The sequence below is a fragment of the Dermacentor andersoni genome, chromosome 2 (assembly GCF_023375885.2).
Source record: "Dermacentor andersoni chromosome 2, qqDerAnde1_hic_scaffold, whole genome shotgun sequence".
Lineage (NCBI taxonomy): Eukaryota > Metazoa > Arthropoda > Arachnida > Ixodida > Ixodidae > Dermacentor > Dermacentor andersoni.
The window spans coordinates 28,464,327-28,481,922 of record NC_092815.1 but is presented as its reverse complement, the minus strand read 5'-3'; the positions used below and the strand labels follow the sequence as shown (position 1 = coordinate 28,481,922).

General features: G+C 45.2%; 1 protein-coding gene across 1 annotated transcript in view; it reads left to right on the top strand.

Moving 5' to 3' along the window:
• The first annotated feature begins 564 nt into the window (after positions 1-564).
• Positions 565-17,596, top strand: part of LOC126542176 (corticotropin-releasing factor receptor 1-like) — a 318,876-nt gene continuing 301,844 nt past the window's right edge. The window contains exon 1 of the mRNA XM_055077310.2: positions 565-1,342. Within this exon, the coding sequence (XP_054933285.2) occupies positions 1,228-1,342 (115 nt within the window). The 5' untranslated portion in view covers positions 565-1,227. The remainder of the gene's footprint in view (positions 1,343-17,596) is intronic.

Sequence of the window (17,596 nt, the reverse complement as noted above, 5' to 3'; positions counted from 1 at the left end):
AGCGAGGAAGCAATGCACCGGAGAGTCAAGGAAAGAGAAGAAGAGATAGGGAGAGAAAAACGGAGAAACGAACTCTGCCCAAGACGGCTAATGTTACTAAAACAAACTCGACGAAAAGGAGCCGCGGCTCGAACCGCTCGCTGCTTCGGACCGAGATTTCGATGAAAGGGGCTCCTTTTGCTCATCGCCAGCAGGCTGACTCCTTCCTCGCGTTCCAGACAGCCACGCGAGAAGTTCACGTTCCCGACACCTCCCTTTTGTTGGCCGTGGTCCCCTTTTTTGTCAACTTCCTCTGCGTCGAGGCCCCGCTGCACGCTTCCCTGTCACCCGAGAGTGGGACAGCTTTCCCGGTGGCGTTGGGGCGCGCGAGAAAGAAAGGAGAGGGGACTCGGCCGGCTGGGTGGGCGCTCGCTTCGAGGCGCGCTTCGGCCGCCGATGCGCGGCGTAGGGAAGGGAGAAAGGGAGCGGCGCGATCACAGCGCCTCCCTCCCGAAGAAGCCCGAGCGCTCGCGCGTCTCTCGCTCGCGGTTCGGATACCCGGGCCCGGCGCGCGAGTTTCTCAGTCCGCGTTTTGATTGGGCCACGCGCCGGCCGCTCCTGGCCGAAGTTGCCGTTTGTGCGCTCCCGCCGTCGTGGTGACTGCGTTGCGCCTCCGCCGCCGCTAACGACGCAAGCCCTGGGCTCGACAAACTTTGTTAACCGCTTCTCGCAGTGGTGGCGTTTCACCCTGTCCTGTGTCCTCTTCCTGTCCACGGACGTGGTCAGACGTTATTTGTACCGGCATAACTGCGCCGTGCGACGGACTCGAAGAAAAGCTTCGGCGGGACGTTTTGCCTCTCTTCCTTGTTGCCGCAGTTCTGCGCACCGTCTTGAGCCTGAAATTCCCCGTCGGAAGAGGGCATCGACGTGAGCCTGGACTGTTCTTTGGTGCGGCTAATCGTATTTGAGATATACGGAAGTTGCCTGCGAACTGTGCCAACCAACGAACTTGAATCTCCTAAGGGGAGACAATTCCATTCTCTCGTTCCTGCAGTTTGGCGGACTTTTTCTTTTTTTCCCTCTAGGACCGTTTTCCAGGTGCTCTTGGCGTGACCCGAATAAGTTTTTTTTGCTCTCGTCTTCAGTGGAGTGCCGTTATACCGGAACATCATTGGGTGGACGGTTTAGAAGCGTGGTCGTTGGAAATTTTGCCGAGACTTTGTGCGTGTGTGGTTGATCGGTTAGGCCATGCATCCGTCGGTGTCGCTGGCGGATGCGAACACTTCGTCGACGATTGCGACGACTGTGGATGACCATGAGCGCTGTAGAGACTCGTACAGAGACGTCGTCAGCGCCGGAGCAGGTATGTCCATTTATGGGCAACTCTTATTATTTTTTTTTTTTTTTTGCAGAAACTATGTAGGGCTCCATCATTTTTGTTCATTATACTTTCCGTTTACTACGGTATCACTTAAATATGCAATAATTTCTTTATATATTAAATACGGAGGATCCCCAATTCTAATAATGCAACGGGTTTTGGAATAATATTTATAATGCGATAAGAAAGTGCGTACAATGAAGCAAGAAATGGCATTATAAGCAAAAAGAAATCTACAGGCACGAACGTGAGACGTAGAAACAAAGAAATGATTGTCAAAAGAAAATATAGCGGAGTTAACGACACACAATAGACAAATAACTAAATAGACAAGGAATGAAAACAGAGAGCATTAAAATGCATAACATTGTTTTCACCAACACATAAATAAAAAAGTCTGTTTCAACAGAAGCTGAAATGAATGCAATGATAAGTTCTTTCTCGTTAAAATATCTCTGTACTCTAACATTTATTGTAGAATTTTGCTTCCGCTGTTCCAAAAATCTTGTTAAACCTAATAACATTTCGGTCGAACAATGTATTCCTCTATCTCACCCAGTGATTGCTAACTACTCCGTAGGGCTTGTACTTAATATTTCTATGTTGTGTAAATACCTACCAGTAAACGTAATTATGTAATGACTTATAATTTAAAGCAGTTTGCAGAACCTTCGAGTGCATTGGATGCAGCTTTCGTCGTTGAGTGTGGCGTGCCAGGGTTCGCATCCTTTCACTGGAACCTAATTTATAATTGTTTTAACGATGTCCCGTTACCTTTTTTTATTTTGCCTTTCCATTGGCTATTCCCCATTTCTATTCGTTATTCGCCACAGAACATGCAAGAATAACTTAATGCAGCTAGTAAATAAATCTCGTCGTAACCGGCATTGCAAGAGGACGAAGTATATAACTGGCTTTTTTTTTTCGATTTGATAGAGCTGTAAGTTACTTTCTTGCTGCGAATCTAATCTAAGGCAAATGCTTGATCTTGCAGTTTAGCCAGGACGGAAAGATGTGTGCGCTGAGTGTTCTAGCGCAGTGCCTGCTAAGTTCACCAAATAATTACGCAAAAGACAAGACTTTTATTTCACCACAACATATTAGAGTACAGTACGAACAAGATTACCTTTTGTTGAGTCATTGTAGTGAATCATTACAATGACGGGATGTTTCGGCACTTCAGTACGACTGACTATTGGCTAATTGGTCTTGCATTATAATTGTGGTAGATTAGCGCAAATCAATAAGGAGACAAATAACGAAGTGGACAAGGACGGGCGCTTCCTCTTGTCCGTCCTTGTCCACTTAGTTCTCTGTGTCCGTTATTAATTTACTCTACTCTACCATAATTATAAGAATGAGCGCTAAAAATTGTGTTTCATGTGCGTATAACAAGCACCAAAGCGGTAATTTAAGCCACATATAGGCGCCAAAAGCTATCCGTTAGCCATCTACAGGCTCAATTCACTTTACTTTCCCGGTAAAACGGAATGAGGCAACTTGTGTAGGTTACAATACATATCCGAAATCTAGTTGACTAGGCGCCACGAGAAAAGGTGTGAGAGCAGTGAAAACAAAGCACCTTCTTAACATTTTCGAGTTTCATCTCGAGCTATCTCTCACTGAGCATACTAGTTTGCAGAAAAAAAAACACGCTCAACATCCACCGAAATTAGCGGCACGTATATACTTGTACTTCGGAATGTTCAATGGCTCAGTGACCTCTGGATTTGCATAACGTTCGCCGATCATAATCTTCGAGAATCGTTTCAGTAGCGAAAGCCCGGCACTTTCGTACGGGACAGATTGGAGTATCGAACTAACCCTCAGCAACAGGTCGACTACAGATGGTGCCGAACCTTTCCTGGATGTTCAAAGTGATGAGCCCCACATTGCAGGTCCGAGTTATGCCCGAGCATTCAAGTCTTTCGATATCGTCGACTAAAAACGTCAAGTGAGCGCACAAGTCACCTAATCGCCTTCATCACACTAATCGCCTAGAGGTGCACTGTCGCGCAGAGCGGTTTGCTTTCTTCTCACACCGATACTGTCGTCTGCTGCAAAGCTGATAATAACAGCCTTTACGACGACAAAACATTTGTTTAATAATTCATGGCTTTCAGCCAGGTTCCGAAACGGAGATAGAATTATAAACAATAATAAAAAAAAACTTGGAGCTCTAAAAACACGAAAAACGTATAAAAAGAAGCATCAGACGCGATCACTATACATACACAATACATATATAGAAAATGGACGCTTCGCGCATGTCAAGATGAGCTATAAAAGCAGCATGCATCTAAGGCACGTTGAATATAGAATAATAAAATTGAATTCTTTATCATGTAGTAATAAGGATGGTTGGCTTACACACATTATTCAATTCAATTTGATTAATCGATATTAACACGTGCCTTAGACGCATGCTGTTTTTATAGCTCATCTTGACATGCGCGAAGCGTCCATTTTCTATATATGCATTTTTCCATACGTGCATTAAACATCAGTCGCGAGTGAGCGCGTGTGGCATGAGTGGCGTGTGTTTCTTTTTCTACGTATTTCGCGTTTTTAGCGCTCTAAGTTTTTATTAATATGCGTTACCAGCTAGCCCACCTATCCATCCTTTTGCATTATAAACAAGATGAGGCTGTAGAGTGCAAAACTGGCCATAGGGCATTTTAGGCCCTGGGAATTCAATATAGGAACCAACATCGAAATAAGCAATTAGAGGCACAATAACGGTGCCACTAAAACGCTTCTAGACCCATAGTTTCTGCTTGTATATTAAATAGGCACGAAAAGGACTCAAGGAAAAGATAGGCATTTTGCCTCAAGTTCCGGTATACAGTCACGATACATGCGTTATGTGTAAAAGAAACAATCATGTGGTGTTTCAAGTTACCTTCCTTTTTTTTTGCATTTGGCAAGCTTTTCATAATCCATTCTGATAAAATAACCTTATAAATTGATAACGAAAATCTTCTCCAATTATCTATTATCAATAGAGTCATCCTTAGCCGAACGCGGCTCGATGGTGTTCACCAAAAACAAGGCTTTGTGACCACGAGTGTTATGGAAGGGTGTGTTCCCAACATGAATAATTATTCTGTGAGTTTAGCTACGAAGGCCTGTTTTAGGTCCGAGCTTTAGGAACTCATTCGCTCGAAAAGGGTTTGTAGTCTTCTTAGTAGCAGCTGTCAGAGCCGCGCAGATTCATCAAAAAATGAAGCCGCCCGCATGGATTTGCAACGACTCGGAAGGTTCGCAGGTTTACTTGTACCTTGTTAAATTCCATGGCCTCCCCCCCCCCCCCCCCCCACACACACACACACAAAAAACAGAATAAGAAAAAGGAAGAACAGTTCAGATCTAAGCACTTATATACACCGTGATAGGAAATGATTCCGGAACTTTTAGGTTGCAACCTTTTCATGCTGGTTATCCACGTGCTTCCGCGCTAGCGGTGAGGTCTGTGCGACTTAATTAACTTAATGCTCGCATCTACCTCGATGAAGTCTCGTAGAATTCATTCCGCTCAAATAACCGTCTTTGTTCTGAGGGAGTTTTTGTCTTAAAATGTGTCTACGTTAAGGAACTTCTTTTTACTCCTTAGCTTTCTTTACTGTAGTTTTTTTTCTGAAACACGTTCCTTCTACTTCTTCATCTTTCATTCTAATCACCTGAGATGTAACGCGGCAGTCGCATGGATAGACTGACTTCTTCAGCTATCCGTGAAGTCTTGCGCTATTTCATCCGCCGTAGAAGTAAGCACGCAGAACCTCCATGATTGGACGGCGATATTAAGGACAATTGCAAAGATTCAGCTAGACAAGCTGCGTTTAACTGAAAGCGCTGGGTGTAGACGTTGGAAGGAACACCCTTCCGACTACTCCACTGCACGCTCTATAGAAAAACATTAACTGTTGTTCTAATTGAGAAAGTAACGTCCTGTTCCATGGGTGCCCTTTAGAAACGTCAGCGTGCCATCGTGTTGCGGATTGCAGAAAGAAAGTACCGGTACCTCGCGCCTGTTGGGTTTCGGTATAACGGACAGCAGATCGAAGCGAATGTTTTACATCCGACCCCGCGAACAGGCCAAACAACATCGAAGACACGAGGATGTGCGAATGAAGTGCACCGTTCAGCCCTGCCGGCACTGCAATATGCATCTTCATACACTTACATCGTAGGTACGCTCATATGTAAACTAAGCTTCAAAGGGATGCGAACGCATTTGAACTTTTTCGTTTGTTTATTTGCTTGTTTGTGCACCCAATGTAATGCGCCAATAAATTGCATATAGTGGCAAAACCTGAAAAAGGAAGTTCAAAGTTTAAGTGACAGGTTAGCGTAACAAGCGAAACATTGTCTAGGAATGCTCGTCTGTAGACGGTCAACTTCCTCCAAATAGTCAATTTTGCCGTCTTGTCAGCTCTGAATGGCTCAGAGGGCTGCTCATAATTTGAAAATATAATGTTTCTCTAACTATCCCTGATCTATTCTAGTGTTTGTTACAACCGAAATTCTACTCGCAATAAGCCAAGGAAATGAACTGACTGAATTTCGATTAAGAGCAAGTGGAAATGTTAGAGCACTGCTCCCAACATAAAACATCTCTATAAGTCTATTTACAGACAATCACAAAAAAGCTACTGGAACGAAACTGGAACTGACAGGTCGAAATCGCACTCATTCTAACCTAAAATTTAATGATTCTTGCTTGAATACCCGATTACCATTCTCCTCCTCCGTTAATTTATTTGTTTCTTTTCTCTTAATTTTGCCCCAACACTTGCCAACACTGTCCTGATTCTTGGCTAATGCCGCTCAGTGGTGACTCTGTTCAGTTGCCTTTGAGAAATCAATCAATCAATCAATCAATCAATCAATCAATCAATCAATCAATCAATCAATCAATCAATCAATCAATCAATCAATCAATCAATCAATCAATCAATCAATCAATCAATTAACATGCACGGGAACAATACCGAGGTCTGAGTGCTGGTTTACTGAGAAACAGAAACAAAAACAAAAAGATAGAAATGTAAAACAACTATAACCAAAAGCTACAGGATAAAACTAACAGAAAAAGACAATAAAAACGATAAACTGCTACATAATGAGTAACAAAAGTCGGAGTACATATATGGAAGGGGAGAGCGCTCTACTAGCAAAGCTGGTAGAGCTGAACACGTAATAATTTCATGAATGATTTTCTACAACATAAGGACGTCGGTACGGCTGTGCCTGCAGCTTAGTGATGGAAATGTAGCATAATTATTCAAGGTTGGAGGGTTGTTGGTGCGCGAGGTATGAAAACGATGCTTATATAAGCTTGCGAACTTTTTTTGTTCAAGCTCAATTATTAAGTTATTCGAATCGCTTGTGCCATTCCGCACCACTGATGTGTATTCGAGTAGTGGAAGGCATATGGATGTGAACAATGTGAGGAAGGGAAGGGGGGTACGAAATTCTTTTGTAAGTCTGCAGGTAGAACAGATCATGCGAAGGCCTCGTGATGCTACGCGCTAAGAGGGGGCAGGTGAGCTTAACGTACTATTAAAAAGCACAGCGAGATAGCTTATTTCAATAATCCCCTGGTCAACACTCCATGATCCACAGAATAAGGGAAGACGCTATTTGGGTTTTACGCGAGCATGAGAAAATTCTGGATTCAGATTGATTTAGAGTTGAACTGGCACCATTCAAGGAATGAGGATAGGTCGGACTAAAGAGTGCGACAGTCCGTGATGCTGTGTATCCCTTCAAATAGTTTGGTTTCGTCAGCGCATATAAGAAATGAAAGCTTCTGGACCACTGAGAAAACGTAATTGATAAAAATTAAGAAGTGGACCTAACTCGGAACCTTGGGGCAGACCACTAGATACCGTATAGACAAAAGAAGATTAATCATTGACGCTAATGAAGCAGGGCCTTCCAAGGAAACAGCTGCGTCGTAGAACTGCCGTCGCAGCTTAAGCCCCGCAGTGCACAAGCTTCTCGAGCAGTTGGGGGAAATTGGCTAGGTCGAAGGCTTTGCTGAGGTCGCAGTACACAACAATCAACTTGCCCCCTTTGCGTGACGGTCTTGGAAAGCTGCGTCATAAAACTGAAAAGGTTGGTGGTCTTTGAGCGGCCAGAAAGAAATTCGTGCTAATTTAGAATATCTTTTTTTACACTGAACAACAATACCCTGTGAGTAGCTAATTAGAAATTAGCTAACTTGGAAATACACAGAGAAGAGAAATCGCTCAATAGTTGGCTTGGCTAATAACTTTTGAATAATAGTAATAATTATAAACTAATGAGGTTTACCTCAACAGAAATCGTCGGTTAAAGAACTTCGTAACTTGTGCGGAGAAGGTTTCTTTTTTTTTTATCGTTGTATATAATCTATAGATTTGCCCTGTTGCGTGACGATCGGTTTCAGAAGGGGATCAGAACGCTGCGCTCTACAACAGAGCGAGGCTTTTCTTATCGGCTATCTCGAGTGCTACATCGCATCATTAGCACGCTGGCGACAGAGACTTCGATAGCGATGGACACTTCAAAGCGAGAGACGGGGAATAAAAATTGCAAACTTCTTTTTAAGACAGGAGAAGATGAACAGCGCTGCCATGATCCCTCGAGGCTCCAGGGGACCGGGCTCTACCGTACGTTCGAGGCTTAGCACCACGAACGTCGGTGGAGAGGACTCGGGGCGCAGTGACGGCTATGGGCGGATAAACTTGGGTTTATTACGAGCCGGAAGACAGAAGACGGCGCCTGGCGTAGAAAGAAAGAAAGAAAGAAAGAAAGAAAGGAAGAAAGAAAGAAAAAGAATGATTACGGCAATCGCTCACATATATAAGCTCTATAGTTCTGGGGACAGTGAATATACTAAAGGCTGGATTAATATATCGCGAGAAAAAGCCGCATGACACACAAGTAAACTCAAGTAAAACACACTTTTTCTAGAGGTGTAATAATCCGGTCTTGAGTATGCTCATTGTTCGGGCTTATAGGTGTGAGCAAGTACCATATATATATATATATATTATTTATTACCTTTTACTGCCTCGTTTCATGATTTTTAGTATAATTCCGTTCTCTGTCAAAAGTAGCAGCACGTGCCACTTAAAAGCACCAACATCTCCGAAAAAAGCGTGTGTTAAAATAACACAACGCGGGTGGCCTGAGGTGAATTGACGCCTCGGGTCTGTCCGCATGAAACAGCCCAAAGTGAAGAGCGGGATGCGGTGAAGTTAATCTTACTGAAGCTTATTTGATGCGCACGTTACGCAGGATCTTCGCAGTGTTTCCACAGAAGTTGGCGCGGTTCTAGCCGAACTTGAATTACGCTTTATGGAACTCGCATAAGCTGCAGCGAATGGGACGCGAAGGCAGCACAGGGACGGCAGCAATACCACCCCAGCCTTCCTTTATACTCGTTGCTTAAGTGTCAATAGCTTACGAAGCTATTCTTACCGGCAAGTAATTCAGAAACATAACGTAAGAAGCGCATTTGAAAAATAAATGGACTGTTCGGTGCTTTTAAACCCGTTAGAAAGTCAACGTGTACATAATAAGTTGCATTTGCGAGGCAGAACGACGAAAAGAAGCGGGTAATGAACGCGCTGTTTCGCGCACAATTGTCGACATCATATGCGTGTTTGAAATTTGAAAATCATTTAAGACTTCGCACTGGGTTTTACCATCATTTCCGCTTCATTAGGCGCATGTATTCCATCTCTTCTGCAGTGAGCTACAAGTGCCTTCAAGGCAACGAGAACCTGTGGCGTCTTACGCGTACATATGCGTAGTGAGTGTTGTTCTAGCCGGGTAACGTTATGTTTCACATCGTAAAGATACTGAGATTTTTTGTAATAATTTGGTGGTCCGTTCAGTGGCCCAAGAATACGTATTGGATGGTTTGGTCGTAGGAACATACAACACACTGTGCTTTAGATTCCGGAGTACTTATGGTACCGCCGGGTAATTATTTAAATGTTTATGCAAAATTCTTAGTGCTTCATTAACCATTGACACATGGCTGCGCTAATCTGACGACCTGTTCAGCAGAACGTTGGTTCCGCAAACGAGAGTTTGAAGCTTCGACTCCCGGCTCGAGCAGTGAGTAGGAATCGTCGTTTGCTTGCTGCATTACATGGTGACTGTTTAAGGCTAGGCCGATAAAAAGTAGAGTTTATTGGATAACTAAATGCAACTCATTCTAGGTGACGAAGGCGAGACACTGCAATAACTAGAAGAACGGGCGACAGCTTGTCCGAGATCTGGGCCTTTTTTTTGGACAGATCATCACCGATTAGTTCCGCTATGCGGCGATCTTGGATATAGTGTAAGGGAACATTTTAGGAAAGCTTTACAGTAATAAAATTTCAGGCTTAAGACCATATGACCACTGGAAACGGCCACCTGCAGTTTTATTGCTTAATATTTTTTTTGTCGACTATGGTGCGAACACAATGAACATAACAGTAGGCCTGACAACACCAGGTGTTCTCTTTCCACAAATTATGCACTCCATTCAGGGCACATTCGAGCTACATAAATTTTTAGCGTATCTTCACGTGAGCGCACGACATATTCCTTTTTTTAATATGTCACGTTTAGGAAATGTTGGCGCTTTAGTGCCAGCTACTCTTTTTTCATAGAGATACATCTAATATAGGCCACAGGAATAGAAAAATAGATAAAGAACAGTCAAACCTAAACTCTACTCATATTGGGCTATATACAGTGCTATTTCTCTCTCCTTCTTTCTCTCTTTTCAGCCCTTTAATTACCTTCACCAGAGCAGGGTAGCAAACCGGACGGACGGACGGACGGACAGACAGACAGACAGACAGACAGACAGACAGACAGATAGATAGATAGATAGATAGATAGATAGATAGATAGATAGATAGATAGATAGATAGATAGTGTTTAATAAAAACTGGAGTGGTTTGCCCGGCAGTTCGCGTGGGTTCATGCCACATTCAACCCAGATGAACCCGGACTGCACAAAGCTCGATGTAATACAGCGAATTGATGCTGCGCCGTCTTGCAGCGGCTTAACTATAGAGAAAGAGGAAGAGAAACGAAAATACGAACGCATACAACCCGACGGGTCGACCGGTTGCTGTCACAGTGCAGCCTTTCTGCCGCCTTCCGCTTAGGCCTGCCGCTGTACGTTGTTGCCCAACTACACGGAAATGTATCTTCTCGTCTTTCTCGTAACGGCGCTGTCCCACACAGCACACCGTCTCTTACGCAACGTCTTAGCGAAGGCGGAGGACGGCGCGGGGCAGCAATGATAGCGCACTCTTCAAAACTAGGCTATAGGGATACAACGGGACGTCGCCCGATGTGCCCTATACGATGACTGTGTGTTCTTTCTATTGTTTGTTTTGCCGATAGAAGAGCGGCGTCTGTCGTAAAGCTTGAGCTCGGGAATAAATCCGCTGCATGCTTGCACGGACGGCAAGCACTCGCGATCACAGCAAAATAGAAAACGGCGCAGAAGGGTGTATGCTGTGCGGCCCGATCTGCGCAGTATGATTTGAGGCGTACACTGCCTTTGCTGGATGCTGAATGCTGGATGCCGTCGAGTGTACACCGTAGGCACAGACAGGTTTTACTTTGAGTAGGAACGAAACATTGTGCGCCATGGCGATTCCATCAATCGCTATTCCACCTCGCGTGTTGCACGCGGCGAACAATAAAGCGACACACGAAGACAGCTTGAAATGTCGTAATGAATGAAACGCTGCCAGAACAAGACCGATTCTAGCTTACGCGCTCGAGCTTATACGCAGGCGTACACGAGAGGCGCATTGCGTAAGGTGGTGGTCACCGTTGCCAGCGTACATGGCATGCAATTCAATGAGCACCCGACGATGAACCACGTGCAAGAGGAAGCGCATTTTTGTCCGCATCGATGCGCAATTCTCCCTCGTAGGCTCCTGTGACTTCCACCGAATAAATACCGACGCGGCACCAGCACTCTTCCAGAAGCACATGCCCGAAGACATTTTGGCATACGGCCTAAGCCACAGTGCGCCATAATTGCCAGTGCAAAATACGCGGTGATATGGCCGAGCCGTGACGTCTGCATAAATTGAGGCGTACAGTGCGGAAGCACACACAACTAGCACCCAATACGAGATCGCACGAAACAGTATACGCTGACTCGCAAATGCACAAAACATACTGTTGCTGTGCCAGCTTGTCAGAACGCGGAGAAAAGGCTCGAGTTGGTGAACGAAAAGCAACCGAATGCCCTTTTTTCGTAGCTTACGGAACACCTTACTCGGCGCATATAGCGACGGAATTGCATTCTGTACTCTGCGTTGCGAAAGAGAGCGTGTCGATCACAGCGCACCAGCGGTAAATCTGCACGATGCATTCGAATGTGGCCTGACCACGGGGAGGTCAAAGAAAGGAAGCTGTTCCTTTTCTTCCTTGCGCGAAGCTCTCGCTATGAAAAACTTGTTTTCGCAACGCGTGCGTTTTGCGATATCTTTCAACCGAAAACCAAGTCAAATCCGGAAATAATTATCAGAGTTAGTTTGAAAAGAGCGGAAGAATTGAAGTAAAGTTTTTCCACATCAGCTATAATTACATACATGTTATTGCGTACAATAATAGATACTGTAATTGTAATTTTGAAGATAATAACTTTACGAATGAACTGTCAAGAAAGGCGCTGTGACAGAGATCAAGTTGTGTCAACTTTTGAAGGACTGTTTTGTGGCATACGACATCAAACGCCTTGCTGAGGTCAAAATAAATGACATCCAGCTGTCCTTTCTTGTACACTGCTTGAGAGGCATGCATCATAAAGCTAACGAGGTTGGTACTTATGGAGCGTCCCGATATGAATCCATGCTGCTGAAGAATGATAGCATCTTCAATGGAGGATGAAATTACTGAGTGCAGAGTTGACTCGAATAATTTAGATGCTGTGCGCATAGGAGAGAAATAGGCCTATAGTTACTCACAGCAGTTTTTACCCCTGACTTAAAAAAAAAAAAAATATGGGAACGACCCGCGCTGTCTTCCCAGCCATTAGGAATGCGTTAGTCTTTAAAGCATAATTAAAAAATACAAGTAAGCACTGGAACAAGCAAGGACCCGTAGGTCTTAATGAAAGCAGGTGGAATGTCATCAGGGCCACACGAAAAAGGTGGTGTTAAGCGTGTGATGCTCTTAAAAACCTTAGTGGCTATGACGTTGGGCTGCTAAGCACGAGGTAGCGGGATCGAATCCCTGCCACGGCGGCCACATTTCGGTGGCACTGAAATGCGAAAGCACCCGTCTACTTAGATTTATGTGCACGTTAAAGAACCCTGGGTGGTCAAAACTCAAATCCATCGGTCTTGAGACCAATAGAGTTGAATCCAGGGAAGGGTGATTGGAAAGCTCACTAACTTCGTCGCTGTACCCTTCGCCGTACACATACCCGAAGTGTAGGGCGAAGGTGCCCGCGATATCTGGGACAGGTTGGCTGTTGCCACTAAGTAGACAGATATCTTGTTTCGTATTGGATGACTGTTTACGAACGTGTCTTCAAAAAGACTAAATCTTTAGATGTACTAGCTTCTACATGTGTTATATAGAAGGAATGATCGCGCTTGTAAAGACGTTTAGAGAGTGCCCTGTACATTTTAAAATCTCTATACCAGTGTTCCTAATAATAATAATAATAATAATAATAATAATAATAATAATAATAATAATAATAATAATAATAATAATAATAATAATACAGGACAAATCAAGTACATATATACGGATGACTAATGATTACAAGTTCGAACTTGCGTAATAAAAGCAGCTGGGCCTTCGCACAGATCATAAAGTGTGCCCATAAGTCTTTTTATTGCAAGGATTATGTCGCTAAACTGACGCAAGCGAATTATTTCGCTTTTCTGGAAACGGATGTCGAACGACTGCGCTGTCATAACATTCTTTTATTTTTTTCGCCATTTAAAGCTCCCCAACTTTTTGCAGTTTTGCAGTCGCCGAAATAAATGATCGCGGTGGCGTGGCCGATGCTGAAAATCGCGCTTCTTCCAAGAGCCGCGTGCCCGGTCCACACTGGAGCTCTGCTCCACCGGCCCTCACGCTCGGTTTGTTCAACGAGCGTAGAATTTAACGTGGTTTCCGTCCGATGGCCCAGAATCGATCCCAGCTGTTCCGGTCTTTACAGGCTGAGTGGGGTGGGCGTACCGGCGCCTACGGTGGCGGGGTCAGCTGACCCATCCTCATTTGGTGCGACGGAGAATTTCGACCCGTAACGGCTTCTTTCACGCGCCGTGTAGGTGTGTCGAAAATCGTGCAGCCGTGGGATCATCCGTTCGGTGAAGTTCCGGGAACGGCGGCAAAGCTTTGTTCGTTGCTCCAAGGATGACGACGACAGTAAAAAAGCAGGTGTTTCCCGGATTGAGGCCGGGCCAAAGCGCGGCTACTCGAAGGAAAAAGTCAAATAAGAAATAAATAAAACAAAAGAACAATAGAGACGACCCTGAACCGTTCCTTATGTCGAGGACTGGCGAAGACGGCTTTGCGCTTTGTTAGCCGCACTGCAGGAAGTGCGCAGGTCGATTTACGGACTCAAGAGCGGTTAATAACGTTCGGCTTCCGTGGTCTCTAAACGTATTAAGTACAGAAGAAAAAGAAATACCTTTAAAAAGAAGCCACGTGCACATGACTTCGGGGCCGTCTTTGGAAACGGACGCCTTTCACATGGTATCTGTATAGGAGCGACATTGCGAATGAACACATACAAAAGCGTCAACCTCCGAAGTATTACTTCTGCGCAGTCGATACAGCTTCGCTGACAGTCCACGACAGCTGTGGCGAGAAGAGGCTGACCGTGGCAGCTTCATTGCTCGGTGGTCAGGGAACGCCGGAGTCCAGATGCGACACCTGCTTTTAACCGCAGCGATTTATTTCTCGGTCTATCTCCCGTACTTTAATTTCCCTCCATCTCGGCTCTCCTCTCGCTGAAATATATGCAGTCGAAACGTCGAAAAAATAATGTGTTTACATTTCGCGCTTCTTACCATCTAAGCATTTCAAAGTATCCAAGGGCACGTCTGACTCTCTCTCTCTCTCTCTCTCTCTCTCTCTCTCTCTCTCTATATATATATATATATATATATATATATATATATATATATATATATATGTAAAGGAGCCGCCGATTGGTTGGTGGACATCTGTGGTCGTATTCACAATATTTGTACGTATATTTCAAGTTTAACTTAATCTGTTAAATGTACAACATACATGATGTGACAAAAGGACGCAAGAACTGGATGCCTCCTGACCAAGGTCACTAGGTAGCACATTGGACAGTCAGCGGTTAAGCAAAAACATCCACAGGAATATGAGAAACAGACTTGTATAGTATAATAGGCAGGGTCCATGTTCACAGAAAGCCCTAACACTAGAATTGTTCTTGAGAACAAACGCCAGCCAATCAGGATGTTCGACGAAATATTCAAGGCGGCCGGAGAATGGAAAAGAGCACTTGCGAACGAAACGTTTTGTGAATTTGGTCACAGGATTTAATTTCGGTAAAATTATTAAACTAGGTGAGGAATAAATAGTAAATATACATTTGGGTTACGTGCAGAAACTGATAAAAGGAATATGGTGACACGAGGGAATAGACACGTGAGGCTATCACATGCTTCAAATCAGAACTAAAGTCATCATCATCATCATCATCATCATCATCATCATCATCATCATCATCCTAGTTACGCCCACTGCAGGGCAAAGGCCTCTCCCATACTTCTCCAACTACCCCGGTCATGTACTAATTGTGGCCATGTTGTCCCTGCAAACGTCTTAATGTCATCCGCCCACCTAACTTTCTGCCGCCCCCTACTACGCTTCCCTTCCCTTGGAATTCAGTCCGTAACCCTTAATGACCACCGGTTATCTACCCTCCTCATTACATGTCCGGCCCATGCCCATTTCTTTTTCTTGATTTCAACTAAGATGTCATTTACCCGCGTTTGTTCCCTCACCCAATCTGCTCTTTTCTTATCCCTTAACGTTACACCTATCATTTTTCTTTCCATAGCTCGTTGCGTCGTCCTCAATTTCAGCAGAACCCTTTTCGTAAGCCTCCAGGTTTCTGCCCCGTAGGTGAGTACTGGTAAGACACAGCTGTTATACACTTTCCTCTTGAGGGATAGTGGCAACCTGCTGTTCATGATTTGAGAATGCCTGCCAAACGCACCCCAGCCCATTCTTATTCTTCTGGTTATTTCAGTCTCATGATCCGGATCCGTGGTCACTACCTGCCCTAAGTAGATGTATTCCCTTACCACTTCCAGTGCCTCGCTACCTATCGTAAACTGTTGTTCTCTTCCGAGACTGTTAAACATTACTTTAGTTTTCTGTAGATTAATTTTCAGACCCACCCTTCTGCTTTGCCTCTCCAGGTCAGTGAGCATGCATTGCAATTGGTCTCCTGAGTTACTAAGCAAGGCAATATTGCTACGGCACAATATGCGCGATCACGAAAGGCCAGCAGTGTGAAGACGACGACGACGATTAGAAGCTAGCGCGGGCTGTTGCCTCTTGGCCAAGCGCAGCGTATTTTCCTTGTAAATATATTTGTACATAGCTTTTCGTCTGCGTCTTCCTACGTAACAATATCATCAGCGAATCGCAAGTTGCTAAGGTATTCTCCATCAACTTTTATCCCCAATTCTTCCCACTCCAGGTCTCTGAATACCTCCTGTAAACATGCTGTGAATAGCATTGGAGATATCGTATCTCCCTGTCTGACGCCTTTCTTTATTGGGATTTTGTTGCTTTCGGACGACGAAGTGTCTTTTGATACAGCGCTGTTCTTTCTAGCTCCGCTTTATTTCTGTGAAAACCTAAGTTCATCCGCTGGTCCTCGCTCCCTGCTCGGTCGTAATGGAAGTGCACGACCCCGCACGTCTGCCGGCGACGGCGGCGTCAGCGGCGGCCGCCTCCAGGAAGCGGATCGGTCAGCAGAGCGACACCGACAGCGAGGACACCCATGTCTACTCTCTCAGCAGTGAGGACACTTCCGATGACGACTTCCAGCTTGTGCAGAGCCGCAGAGCGAAGAGAAGGAACACCAGGACGTCCTCATCGTCAAGCACGCAAACAGTGAGACAGCCGCAGAGGCCGGACGCCAATACCATCATATTTGTGCCCCTGCTTCCCAACGTCAACATGAAGCTACTTAACAGGCAATCTGTGTCGATGTCACTGGAAGCCCTGGTACCAAACGAAATATCGGACATACGAGTGAACACCCGAAAAAATCTTCTGGCGGTTGATGTCCAGCATGCGGCTGCTTTGACCACTCTACGCAGCGTAACGGACCTCGATGGCATTCAGGTGCGCTCTTACATCCCTCTGGGATCTGACGTAGTCACCGGCGTTATCTACGACGTAGACGTTGCCATCCTTAATAACGACTTGCCGATTCTTATCAAGCCAGCCAATGATGAGGTCATCGTTGATGTTAAGCGGCTAGGCAGTTCACGCTGCGTGAAAATAGCATTCAAGGGTAAATATATACCCTCGCATGTTAAGGTGGGACACTTCAGACATGCAGTGCGGCCTTTCATTGCGAAACCTCTTCAGTGCCGCAAATGCATGAAACTGGGACACGTGAGCAGCGTCTGCGAAAATCAGGCAGCATGCCCCCGCTGCGGAGAGCCCCACGCTGCAGATAAATGTGGCGCGACTGTAGTGAAGTGTTCCAACTGCGGAGGATCACATGAAGCTTCATCGAAGAAATGCCCACATATTAGGAAGGAAATGGCCATCTTGAAAGAGATGGCGAGAGATCATTCATCTCATCACGAAGCCGCCGAAAAAATCAGGAAGCGACGTTCACGTCGCCGGCGCTCCTCAAGGAAGGCTCCTCAAGGAAGGCGCATGCCACTTCCTACAACACCACCTCCTCCTCCACCGCCCAGGCCAGACAATGTGGACAGGACCGCGAAGAGCAAGTCCACTGAGAAGACCACATCTGCCGAATCTTGGCCGGCTCTACCGAAACGACAACATTCACCAACAGATACACAGCAAGCTTTCGCTGGACAACCCCCGACGTCTACTGTCGGCGATTTGTGCGACCACGACAGGCAGGTGGCTGATATGCTGCAATCGCTAATTAATACAATGCGCATTATACTGAACAAGCTGCAAACACCAGCAGCTCGAAGCGCTCTGCAAATA